The following is a 13,624-nucleotide window of genomic DNA, read 5'->3' as shown; positions in this document are numbered from 1 at the left end:
ACCCCACATGAGCCAAACCGCAGCTACTCACGGCACCCCACATGAACCAAAGCGCGGCTCCTCAGGGCACCCCACATGAGCCCAACCGCGGCTCCTCAGGGCACCACACATGAACCAAAGCGCGGCTCCTCGTGGCACCCCAAATGAACCAAACCGCGGCTCCTCGTGGCACCCCAAATGAACCAAACCGCGGCTCCTTGCGGCACACCTGCCCGGAGCCGGCGCAGCCTGGGCACCGCGCCGCAGCGCTCCCTCCTCCGCCCCGCATCCACACACCAGCCAAAGCGTCATACCCGAGACTAGGAGCAGTCCCTGTCCCCCGACACCCACCCGCCGCGTACCGAGGGCATTACCAGTAACACCGCACGCAGGTGACACCGGTGGCCATTTTCATCCAAGCCCCTGAAGAGAAAGGCTCCTTGCAGCCTCGGTGTCCCCACACTCACCCGTAGCACGGTGATCATGGAGGGGTCTCGGAGACGGCCGTCCTCATCCTTGAGGTTGTATCCCTCGGGTCGCTTGTCCCGCTCGCTGACCTTCCACAGCTTCACAGTCTTATCTGGGGGCGGGAGAGAGGAGAGCGTCAGGCTGGCTCCTGTGACAGGGACAGCCCTGCGGTGTCCCCACCTGCAACCTGCTGGAAGCGGTTACAGAAAATGTACCTGTCACCACAGCACTTTACCCCCAAAGCCCCGGTTTTCCTGTTCCTGCCAGACAGCTGTGGGGACGGTTATTCCAGATGTAAGGAGATGGTTGGACAACAGAACAGAACTATTGCATTAATGGAGAACTAGCAGGAGAAGTGATTTCCCAGGGTTCGGAGCCCCAGAGGTCATGCCCTGAACGTTGGCGTTCGATATACTGAGTGACGTGGCCGAGTGACCGCGGAGTGACGAGGTGCTGGCAGCAGGACGGGGCGGCGGGGAGGCCACGCCAGCGCTGCACCCCGTCTGCGCCTCCCGCGCCACGTGCGTGTCACTCACTCGTGCACACGCAGGGACACGGACCCGCTTCCCCACAGCCGCTCCCACGGAGCGCCAGCCACAGCAGACTCCCACACAGGACTTCTCCTCCTACACTTCCCAGCTCATTCGGCAGTTATCCCGGGGTCACCAGTTACTTTGCAAGACTAACTTCCAAATTACCTTAGCGTCTAGTAATTGGAAAGGTGTTAAGTGCCAAGGATGCACCAGCTCTCCCAGTTCCATCCCCACCACCTGCTCCATTTCTCCTCCTCTGATCCTTGTGCTGCAAACACCCCTTGGCCGCCCCTGCTGACCCCAACACCACCAGCCCCTTCGAAACACGGACAGAGGGACAGGGACAGCCGCGGCGGCTGCAGCTGGTGTCACCCTGCAGGTGCCAGGCTCCGGTCGCAGTGCCCGAGCGGGCAGCAGGCGCTGGGAGCTCCGCACGGACTGACAGCCCGCCGGGCGCATCGAGGCGCCTCCAGCGGGGCCGATGCCGGAGCGCGGCTGCGAGCGCGCGGCAGAGCTCCGGGCGGGCTCCCGCGGCGGGCACCCGGCGCGGCGGGGACGCGCTGCCCCGGAGCTCCCGTGGAGGGGACACGGCCCAGGACTCGCTCCCGTGCCACCCTGAGCCTCCCAGCCACGCACCCCAGAGCCCGAACCAGCCCCGCGGCTGCCCCACGGCCCGCCGGGGCAGCGGAACAGCCCCACAACGGGCGGGTTTACTCTGAATAGCGGTGTTTTCTTTCCTCTCTGCTGGCAGAGACTCTGTCGGTAGTTTATCGTCACTTCTACCAGGTTTCATACACAACCGTATCATTCATCTTCATTTTCTCCTTTACACGGCAGTTCCAACAGAGTGCCATTAATTTTCTTTTTATTAACCTGCCTTACTTCAGGGGATTTCTATATCTAATGTTACTATAACAGTAAGAACAAAAAGCAGCAGCGTAACACAGGAGTATTTCTAAAAGAATAATTTTGATAACCTGCTAGCATATGAAGCATCATCCCAAATGGAAAGATAATATCCCTGTTAATCAAAAAACTATTTAAAAACTCAATTAACAGAACATTATGCGCTATAATTAATCTTCATTGCATTTCAATGATTACCCCCCCAAATGAGTTTAATAAGTCTTTGAATTTTATTACAATGATCAATAGAGTCAATTCTATAACACAAAGTAAGTTGGTTATGGAAGAATATTAGACCCCCCCTTTTCCCCTGAAGTAATTAAGTCACATCCATCTTAAGGTCCCTTTCATCCCAAGTAATATTCCTGGATCCTCCTGGCATTTATCTGAACACAACATGAACTGCTGAGCCAAACACGGTGGAAACTGAAACAAACCAGCTGTGGATTTTTGAGGGAAAAAACAAAAAAAAAGAGTTCCCAAGATCCAAAAACCCCCAAACAACTAAAAGGCGTCGGCGGGGAAGGGGAAAGGCCGCCCGCCCTTTCAGGAGCAGGTGCTGTGGAACAGGAGACGAGGGCGCAGCCCGTGCGCGGGAAGGAGCTCTGCAGCCAGGCTGCCGGGCTGCGCTCCCGCCGCACCCGCGTGTCCTGACAGCTGTCTGCAGATGTTTCTCCCAAAAGAACAGTCCAGAGGAGCCCCGTCTGGCTGCCGCGGCCACGTACCGTTGGTGGAGAGCAGGAAATAGGCTGCGTTCTGCTGCGGGAGCCATCGGATCTTGTTGATCTTCTCCTCGATCTCCAGGCTCTTCAGGTAATCGAACTCCGGCTCGTGGCTCTGGAAGGTGCTGTAGACATTGTACTCTCCCCTGCGATGGGGCTGGTTTTTGCTCTGCAGGAGGGGAACAGGAGGAGAACACCTGCTGTGGGCTCCGGGCTTCTCTGCTCTTTGTCACGGGACGGTGAGCACCTGGGCACGGGGCCGCTGCAGCGCTGAGAGTGAGGCACGGCCCCGCGGCACCGCGGCTGCTGCCCGCCGCCTGCGCCACGGGAACGGAGCGGGCAGGGAGCGGGCACGGATCAGGAACGGAACTGGAACAGAGCGGGAATGGAACAGGAACGGAGAGGGCAGGGAGCGGGAACGGAACGGGAATGGAGTGGGAATGGAACGGGAACAGAGCAGGAATGGAACGGGAACGGAGCACGCAGGGAGCGGGAACGGAGCAGGAATGGAGTGGGAACGGAACGGGAACGGAGCAGGAATGGAGCGGGAATGGAGTGGAAACAGAACGGGCAGGGAGTGGGAACGGAGCAGGAATGGAGTGGGAACGGAGCGGGAATGGAAGGGGCAGGGAGTGGGAATGGAGCGGGAACGGAGCGGGCAGGAGAGGGAAGGGGGCGGGCAGGGAGCCACCGCAGCAGCCGTCCCCGGCGAACGGCTGGGACCGGGCACCAGCTCCTGCCGGGCACTGCAACCAGCCCCGGAGGAGCCGCTGGCAACACAGCGCGGGGTCAGCAGCAATCGCCACAGGGGCACAAATATAAACCCAGACTCCAGCACCCAGAGCTGGGCTGCAGCTGCAGCCCCCGGAGCCCCCAGGGACCGAGTATCTGCAAACGTGGAGCGCTGAACCACCCAGCACCAGCCCCTGGGCGGGGCTGAGGTCGTTAAATGAAAACTATTGTAGAGGTGAACTTCCCGCACGCCAACGATGCATTTGGGCAGTGACGCCCCACTTGTCCTGAGCGCCAGACCGCTCCAGAGCAGGAGCCGACGGGACACACCTGCTGTGACGCCGGGAAGCTCACAGTTCAAGAGAAGCAGTAGAATTATAAAAAGAGAGAGAAATGAGAAATGGAATATGGCTGGAAAGGTTGATGAAGCATCTATGCGTGTAACCTTTAACCGATCGGTTCTCTCCAGCATATATAGAAATCATTTTGAGGCTATAAATTTGAGGAAAATTTGAAACTGTCATTGGGCCATGACATTTTTCATGGCCAAGCCTGGCTCATCCCACTCCATTATCAGCAAACACCCACAGGGGAGGATGGCTCCTGCCGGCTCGGACCGCACAACGCTGCGTGTGCCATGCCCGACCAGCTCACCGGGACGGCACCGGCACCGTGCCCGACCAGCTCACCAGGACAGCATCGGCACCGTGCCTGACCAGCTCATCAGGATGACAGCAGCACCGTGCCTGACCAGCTCACCGGGACGGCATCAGCACTGTGCCCAGCTGGCTCACCAGGATGGCATTGGTACCGTGCCTGACCAGCTCGCCAGGACGGCATCAGCACTGTGCCCAGCGAGCTTGCTGGGATGGTTTTGGCAATGGTGGGGAATGTCCCGGGCCAGTGCTGCAGGAGGCTGGGCAGACTGTGACCTCAAAAGGTTTGTTAACATCTCCCCAGGTGAGGCGTTTCAGCAAAGAAACACGATGGCTCCGTCAGTTGAGGCTTTCTGGCCACTCTGGTGGTGTGAGGAGGTTTTGGGTAGTGTTGGCAATGGGATGGACAGCCCGGCACGCTCAGATGTCCTGGCCCCATCCAAGTCACCCGGGTGCAGGGAGCTGCAGCAAAACCACAGCAAAACCACGCAGGAAAGGTAACGTGGTTTTGGAGCATGTTTCACAAGATGAAACCTCATCCTGCTTATGTTAACAGTCGCTTTTCAGTTTGGAGTCTGCCAGGAACAACCCGAGGTTAGGACTGACACAGACAGACTAGGGAACAGCGGGAAGCTTCTCTTAAAAGGATAAAAGGGACATTTTGCATTCACTGGCACTTACCTCCTGCTCACGTTGAAATATCACAACACGGCCCCCCTTGTCCCCTGTTGCTAGTAATTCTCCGGTGTGGTTGAATTCTACTGTAGAGATGATGTCAGCTGCAAAGAAGACAAAGACAATTTAGGGAGCGGCAGACAGGCTTTCACAGGCACCTGGAAAGCACCATTCCCGTCCAGCCGCGCGCCTGTCAGCCCTTCATCCCCCCGGGACCTCCGGAAACCTCCTTTTTCTGTTGCCTGTAATAAAAATGGCCACAGTATTTTGGACCCTGGCGGTCACAAACCAATACCTGCTCGGTGCTCCTGCCCCCGCGCCCCCCTGTGCCCCGACGGCCGAACTCAGGGTGTTTCCATCTCAGCTGGGCCCAACGCAGCCCAGGGACTGCTGATGGCACGGGACAGCACGGGACAGCACGGCACGGGACTGCACGGCATGGGATGGCACAGCACGGCACGGCACGGGATGGCACAGCACGGGATGGCACAGCACGGCACGCTCCCTTCGCACCCTGGGGAGCTGCCTCACCACTTTGGGTGACACAACCAGTTCCCAGGAACCAGGAGCATCTGGTGCCACCCGGTGCCTCCCGATGGTGCCCGCACGAGGGGTTTCATTCCCCGCGGAGGAGGGAGCGGGCAGCCCAAGGCACCTTTGTGCTCCCCACCGGGCCAGGGCAGCCGGGGTGACCACAGCACCTTCAACAGTTTTCTCTGGCTGTTGCTGAATCTCCCATTGTCTATCAAGGTACATTAAAGTGACGCCTTTCAGCCCTCTGCCACCCCAAAAGCCACCATGCCCATGCCACTCCCCATCCCCACAAACCAAAGTGCCATCACCAGGAGGCAAAACCCCTGAGCAGCCACTGGCGCTCGGCTGTGGTTATGGGCAGAAGCGAGGAAACGGTTACAGACCCATAACTTGTAAATGCTTTAATCTGCAGTGTTTGCCCTTGAGGCAAAGCAAGCGGGAGAGCTGCTACTGATTGGATTTATTGGCCTATTTTTAGAAGAATGTCGGAGGTTAATTCCACAGCAATTACTGCCCAACTGGTGTCCCGCGCTGCCGGGAGCACAACCCTGCGCCAGCACCGAGCCGGGGACGCACCAGCGCGGGCTCGGGACCCAGCGCTGGGTGCAAGGCTGACTCTGCAATGAATGGTGCTCAGCTGTGACCACGCCGGCTCCTTCCCGCCATGCTGGCTGACGGGACCTGCAGTTCCGTCCCCTCACTTGTGCAGCCCAGCTGCCCCACCAGCTGCGCAGCCCGGGTCAGGCAGAGCCCGGCGCGGCCGGGGACACGGGCTGCGCGCTCCGCTGCGGCTCTGCCTCTCGGCCGCTTTGAACTACCACTTAAATACCGTTCCCTTTCTGCAGCTGGGAAAACAGGTCCTGGAAGGTTTTGAGGTGGTTTGTATTCTGGTTTCCCTTAGGCAATGTAATCTACACGTACTTCTTGGTTGCTTCTGTTCTTGCACACTCACTAAAACCTATTTTAACAGATCACATCTCTGCTGACAGGTTTACATCTGTGAAGGCATCAGATAATACAATGCACAGCCTCTGCCCTCTGGATCCCCACTGCGCACCCAGCACGGGCTGGGCGGCCGGGCTCCGTCGGTGCAGCCGCGTCCCCTGTTGGTGCAGCCGCGTCCCCTGTTGGTGCAGCCCTGTCCCCATCGGTGCAGCCGCGTCCCCTGTTGGTGCAGCCGCGTCCCCCGTCAGTGCAGCCGTGTCCCCATCGGTGCAGCCGCGTCCCCTGCGCTACGCACCTGGTGCTTCCCTCCTGCGCCGAGACACGACCCAACCTGCAGCCACGTTACTCGGGTCTGATGGAACAAAGCAATGAGCAGCCTGGACACGTGGTTGGTGCTGCTGTTAAACAAGTGTCTACTATGGAACACAAACCTCTCTCACAGCCACCTCGGTCTTTAACCCGGGATTCGCCCAGCGGGTGGGCTGGACTGGCAAGGACCCCTGAAGTGTCCTGCACGAGGGAAACTTTTGCAAAGAGGCTGCACTGAAGTAGAACCTCAGAAATTAAATTAGTAAAATGTAAGTGAACAGCACATCCACTTGATACGGTTCTTTCCTGCAATCACCACAGTCAGTGAATGTCTGCCAAAGGGCAGGACAGCAACTTTAAACACCTGTTTCAGGTGGGCAAGGAACACCCAGACAGGGCAAATCCCACCCCTGCTGCTGCCAACCCGCCAGACTTCAAGGACCCTGCAGAACCAAAAACCAATTTGCAATTTCAAGGAAAGGACATTGGGTCTGACAAATATAAGAAAAAACACATCCCCGAGAGGTCAGGCCAAAAGCCATCTCCCATTCTCGCGGGTAACTGCGGCGCAGCTGCAGGCAGCTCACACGGCCACGAACACGCTCGAGCGCTGAGGAACCTGGCGTGTGGAACCAAGCCTGGCTCAGCAGCCTGGGCTGGGCCCCGCTCCCCGCAGGGCTGTGGGTCCCCGCAGGGCTGTGGGTCCCCGCAGGGCTGTGGGTCCCTGCAGCAGGTGGCCTCCCCGTCAGGGAGCGTCGCTGTGGTGTCCCGGGTGCCAGCAGGTGTCACACAGCGGGCGCGGGGACAGACCTGGGGCAGGAGCTGCTGCAGCGGCCGAGGAACTGCAGAGGCCACGGCCAGGCAGCGCCCACGCGCACCTCGCACCAGCCACGCGTTTTCCTTCTAAAATTACTCGGTTGAAAATGTATCTCGTTTGCACTATTTAATCTTCTCCATTGCCAGCTGCTGGTTTTAGGTCATTCACTTTTCAATGAATTAAAAATAACCTGCTGCAGTGAGACTTCTTCAGACAGCGCCTGCTGCTGATGGCACCACCACGTCCGCAGAGCTGTGAGACGCCGGGAACCGGCACCGCCGGATCCGCCACCGACGGGCACCTGGTGCTGCCCCCACGGACACAGACCCTCCCAGAGCCACAGCTCGCTCGCGCCCGCCCTCAGGATTTCAGACAAGGGGAACAACAGAGCCCAGCTAACAACACGCTTTCATACCTTAAAAAACCCAGCAATTAAAAATACCCTCTTGTGAGCAGAAGTATTCAACCCAACCCAAAACCTGGCGCCGTGGGTGGGAGCATCACCCGGGCAGCATGGCCCGCTGTGCCCCTGCTCCCCGAGGTCTGCGGGGCCCGGAGAACACCCGCGGGGAGACCCGGGGGTGACATCGGGAGCACAGCGACACCCCACCCTGCTCCCGACAAACCGGGCCGTGCAGGTCAGGGGCTGCTGCCTGCTCACCCCACCCACCGCACCGGAGAGGACAGCGTGATTATTGACTAGAATTCACATGTATTCGCATTGAAATGATCAATAACTTACACCCATTTCACCTGAGGTTCCTACAGCAGTTTTGGGACACCAGAAAGGAAAAAAGCTCCTCTCTTTTTGCTTTTTCATTTCCTCCATCACCTCCTACAAGCTCAGTGCCCCGAATGTGGGAATTTAGAGAAAACAGTTTCCATGGAGACCCTCCCCTCCGCCAGCACCTGCTGTCCTCCCTTCCCTTGGCATCCGTGCTCCTGCACGCTTTCATGCTAAAAATATTGAAGACGGGATTTGATTTGCACCATAGCATTATAGTTTTATCAGAAAAACAGGAACTGTGCGATCCGCACAGCCCGCCCTGCCGGCGCGAAACGGGACACGCTGGCAGCCCGGGAAGAGCAGCACGAAGGACCCGATCCTGGGCACTCCTGCGGCTGCTCTGCCATGGGACTGGTCTCCTCTGGCGCTCAGACCAGGACCAGGAGTGCGCAGGTGCCACCATCACCCAGCTCCTCCCACGGGTCCCACGGGCAGCTCTGCCTTCCCCTGGCAGCCCCAGCTCTGCCCGCCCCTGGCAGCCCCAGCTCTGCCTGCCCCTGGCAGCCCCAGCTCTGCCTTCCCCTGGCAGCCCCAGCTCTGCCTTCCCCTGGCAGCCCCAGCTCTGCCTGCCCGGCTGCCCCAGCTCTGCCTTCCCCTGGCAGCCCCAGCTCTGCCTTCCCCTGGCAGCCCCAGCTCTGCCTTCCCCTGGCAGCCCCAGCTCTGCCTTCCCCTGGCTGCCCCAGCTCTGCCTTCCCCTGGCAGCCCCAGCTCTGCCTGCCCCTGGCAGCCCCAGCTCTGCCTTCCCCTGGCAGCCCCAGCTCTGCCTTCCCCTGGCAGCCCCAGCTCTGCCTGCCCGGCTGCCGCAGCTCACGGGCACTGAGCGCCTGCCGGTGTGCAGGGGCACCGCAGCTCGGCCCCGGTGACCCATTCCTCTCCTGTCTGTATAAATCACTTGGCGGATGGCACCTCACACAAAGCCTCCAGCTCTGCAGACGATAATAAATGGGGAAGCACCATAAATAACAGCAAACCAGGCTGCCAAACGAAGAAGGATTTAGACCACTCAAATCCCAGGCTATGAGCTGTCAAATCCAGTTTAATGCTGATAAGCGTGAGATAATAGCTCACTGTAAACACGTCTCTCCTCCCCCCGGTCAGCCCCTCGAGCAGAGGGCAGAGGGGGATGCTGCTCCCACGCGGGAACGTGACGAGGGGCTGCACGGCAACCCCGCGCCAGCAGCCGCGGCGGCACAACGGACGCGATGCTGACGGGTGTGCTCACTGGAGAACAGAACCCGCATCTGAAACCACTCGGGTGGATGAAGAAAGCACAAGGAGGCCATGAAAACTTGAAGGGCTTAGGCAGGGAAATGAAGGACACAGCCGGGAGAGCGGGACCACGAGCCTGCCCACGGGCTCCGCGGGGTCTCGGGGCGGGTGAAGCACCGTCTGCTCATCCTACCGTCCTGTGACAGGGGACCCCGAGCTCAGAAAGGGGCTTTGAGGAGGATGCAAGCCCACATTCCCACTGAACTCAGCACCATTGTCAGCCCCCGAGGAGCACTCCTGGCTCCAAACACCAGTGACACCCTGTGAGTCTTCTCTTGCTCAGGAAACTGTGAGACTCTTTGCATTCCACTGTTTAAAAGAGTTCCCTTGGGTTTCCCTTTCTGTCTGCCTCTCTTAAAATAAATAAATAAACACAAGAGCAGGGTTTTCCAATAACTCTGAAACGCACAGGCTGCCACCAGTGAGGAATCCACACTGCATGTCGAGCTTTAAATGCAGACGTGCAGAATTTGAAGGGCAGTCACGAAAATACCAACATGCAAGCTTGAACACTGCAAGGCATTTTAAAAGCAACCACAACCTGCTCTTGCTTTTGCAAGTTCAGATTTACTAAAGAAAAAAAGAAAACAAAACAAACCCAACGCAACCAGATGCCAGTCTCAATGCCAACAGGCCAGCCATGCCCCTGTCACCGGTGCTGACCGCTCAGGACACGGCAAACGCTCCTGGGCCAGCCCCCGGCTCCGCGCTGGCAAACAGCCGAGCGCTGCGCCGGCCGCCGCAGGGAGCGTTACGGTTCATCTCCTCCGGGACGGCCAGGGCACCGCGAAACGCTGCCCGCGACACGTCCCCGCGGGAGCAGGGCCCGGCCCGTGCCCAGCGCGGCAGCAGAGCCGCAGCCCACGGTCCGCACCCGGGCAGGCGGCGAACGGCTGATCCGACTCCTGAACGCGGCTTCTTCCCTTCCAGGGACAAAGCGTTAACGAGGAAGCAAAACAGGACTTCAGGGCCCCTCGGCTACACAGAAGGTGGGCTATGGAGGACAGGACAGGACTACGGAGCCAGAAGGGAACATGGACATGCCACCCAAGTCCCACCCGAACGGGCAAAGTGCGATTCCCAGGGTGACGCGGGGCTGAGCTGGGCCATCCATCCTCCCCCGAACTGCGGTCCTGCGCGGGGGGAGCGGATGGGAAGAGCACAGCAGAGGTTAAACTGGGATCTAATGGCATGCAAAATCGCACGTGATGGATCTGCATTGATTTTTCCCTGCTGAGCCGAATGATAGCCTGGCAAACAGAAATCAATTCCGCTGCATTAAGCCCAGTAATGATCTGGTATCATCAGCAAAATGCCCTGAAACGCCATTGCTCGCCAACACCGCGTAGCACAGCCCGGCACAGCCAGACGGGCCAGGGCTGCAGCACGGAGGGAGGAAACGCTTTTTGGAAGAACACCTCGACTGAGCAGCTCCATCGCCAGGAACAGTCCAGGCCGCCCTCTGCCCCACCGCAGGCCCTGCTCGCGCAGGGTCTCTCTCAGGTCGGAGCTGCCGGCAGCTCCGGCAGGGCTGGACGCGACACCGAGCTCCGCCGCCTGTGCGCGGCCTCTTGTCGCAACAACGAGGTGCTGCGGAGCCAGCAGCAGCTGCCGCTCTTCCCAAAATGCAACAGCTCTCCCAGACCTCAGCGCTACAAACACTGCCACATTCCAAATTCCTCTGCCCTTGTTACAGCAAAGGATCATTTCGTGCTACTGACCTAGAGGAAATAAACTTGCACGTGGCAGCTCCCGCAGCACCCCTGCAGCGTCCCCCGCCGCAGCCTCTCCCCAGTGCCTGACCCGAGTCCCGCTGTCCTGCGAGCCGCCAACTCAGCACGCGTGCAGGCGCTGCCGAGGCAAACCAGCAAAACCTATTGATCTTTGAAAAATCTGAATTAGAAGTGCCCAAATGTCAGCTGGGTGAAATCTGGAAGCAGCAAGGCTTCCTCTCACCTGCAGCAGCTGCTTTCTGCTTATGACCAAATTTTGTTATCACCTCGCACTGATGTCATTCTCTGTCCCGCCATTCCGCTTTGGTGCCCCTGGAAGAAGCGCCTGAAAACACAGGCGGCACCACACACAGCACCACACGCAGCACCACATGCAGTACCAAATGTAGCACCACACGCAGCACCACACGCAGCACCGCTGCAGAGATTCCTCCCAGCACAGCGGGAATGGAGCTGGCAAAGAGGGAACCAGCATCCTCCCCAGGAGCAGCTGAGCCCTCCCTGCACCACCTGCCCCCGAGGGGAGCGACCGGGGACGCCGCAGCCCCCAGGGAGCGCTGGCAGCTGAAACATGTGCTTCGTATCCTAATTCTTTATTTAGGGGAAAGCAAACGCACCAAAGCTATGTACAGACAGGCCCTGGCATGTGTTGCATAGATTTGAATTCAATCAGCTAAAGATGGCTTAATCCAACATCTGGGGCTGTATCAAGCAGGAAGGCATCACAACAGGATGTATTTTACACTGGGCTCGAGCAGCTGCAGCCCAGCGGTGCCGGCGGCGCCACCCGAGGTACCGGGCTGCACCTGCTCCCTCGGAGCCACCCACACCGGCCAGCGGGACAAGCCCCGTCACCATCCACCACCATAGTGCCACACTGAGGGCATCTCTCCTGCCCCTCAGTCAATACCATCACCTGTAGGTCCTCGTGCTTGTCCTGCAGCCCACGTCCCCTCCCCAGGAGGTGACATGGCCCACAGGCATCCACAGCCAGCATCCCCAGCGGCTCTGGGGACCGGTGCTGTGCCACGTCCCGCTCAGGACATGCCCCGTTCCCTCTGCCGCCCCCACACACCGGGTGCTCAGGCTCTGCAACAACCGCCACGGCTGCACCGCCCAGGGGCACAGACCCCGCACCAAGCAGTGCAAAAACCCGCACTAACCCGGGAAAGCGTGACAGAGCCCCTGCACGGGCCAGTCCCCAGCACGCATTCTGTCTGCTCCATTTAGAACCCATCATGAACTACATTTTCTGCCTACTTTAACGTTTCTTCCAACGGAAGCTGGATGTCTGTGCCATCACTTTCAATCTGCCCCTGGAACAGCTTGTCTCAAGACATTTTCCATGCAGTATTTTAATTAAACTTTCTTTCTTTCAATTTAGTGTTGGGTTCACTAAGTGATGTCCTGAGCCACTGAAATGAATTGCTTAGAAATAATTTGTGCAGCAGGGAAAGGAGGAGATTACAGCTACAAACAAGTCCATCTCTTGAACTTTGCATGTTTTGCTGACATCGGGCCGCAGCGTTGGTCCGTTCCTGGACCCAGCAGCGCTCAGCATCATTGGGTGTCATGGTCCAGAAACGCGAGGGGCACCGGGCTCTGCAGAGGCCTGCCCGGCTCAGTGTGACACGGGCAGGGACGAGCCCCGCGATCCGTCCGAGAGCTGGGAAGTGAGAGAAAGTGAAAAATACTCAGTTTACAAACCACAAATGTAAATAACAAGTGTTTCTTTTTGAAACTGATTGGGAATTTCACCTGGCTGTGCTGCTCATCTCCTGACTCAGATTAGGATCTAATACACTGCTGGAATACCTTTCTGCCACCAGTGATAAATCACTACTCAATCTGCGCCTGATCATGTCACGGTCACGCTATTTTTAGAATCTGCTAGGTTGTGATAACAAGACTTCATCTTTAACATGGGAGAACCAATGTCTTTAAGGTTAAAGATGTCCATGGTTGGATCCTGGCTGGGCTGCTGCCCATCATCAGCATCTGCAAGCAGTGTCTGCAGTGAGCACCGAAGGACCCCCAGTGACCCACGACAAGAGGCACCTGCTGACCACCCTCTGGCCTTTTCATCGCACAGACCAGGCTGCTCATTTGTACCGAGTCGGGTGTGCAGACACCAGGACTGCGGCGAGCTGAGCGGCCGGTCTCCTCGGGAGCGCTCTGCAGCTCAGCAGGTTCCCCCACTTTTCTGCTGACAGACCCCACAAAACTTCCCAGGGTTCTGGTCAGGACGGGGGTGCGAGTGGGTCACTCTGCTCCAGACCGTCCCCAGCCGAGCCCGGGTCCATGCGCGTCCCAGACCCCCCCAGCACCAACCTGCCGTGTCCATTCTGCGGGTGACGGTTCTGAGAACCCCCTCGCACGTGGAAGATGCTGGAGGCGCCTTGTCCCCCGCACCACCACCAACCCAGCCCCCACCCCTTGCTTTTCAGTTTTAATTACTTGTTCTACCATGGATTTTGTCCTCTTGGAAGGAAAATTTATTTGGATTTATTTTAATCTACCTTAGTGGAAACAGGCAGACAAACCCTGCTTGTTATCAGA

General features: G+C 58.4%; 1 protein-coding gene across 2 annotated transcripts in view; it reads right to left on the bottom strand.

Annotated features, from left to right (window-relative positions):
• Window positions 1–13,624, bottom strand: part of PPP2R2B (protein phosphatase 2 regulatory subunit Bbeta) — a gene marked incomplete at both ends in the record, with an annotated part of 56,189 nt that overhangs the window by 8,127 nt on the left and 34,438 nt on the right. For both annotated transcript variants that reach the window (XM_080352930.1, XM_080352931.1), the window contains 3 exons: window positions 447–559; window positions 2,612–2,777; window positions 4,678–4,775. In XM_080352930.1, coding sequence (XP_080209056.1) covers window positions 447–559; window positions 2,612–2,777; window positions 4,678–4,775 — 377 coding nt within the window. The remainder of the gene's footprint in view (window positions 1–446; window positions 560–2,611; window positions 2,778–4,677; window positions 4,776–13,624) is intronic.

The sequence above is a fragment of the Nesoenas mayeri genome, assembly GCF_963082525.1.
Source record: "Nesoenas mayeri genome assembly, chromosome: 14".
Classification (NCBI taxonomy): Eukaryota; Metazoa; Chordata; class Aves; order Columbiformes; family Columbidae; genus Nesoenas; species Nesoenas mayeri.
Note: the sequence above shows the minus strand (reverse complement) of the source record. Positions and strands in the feature narration are given on the sequence as shown.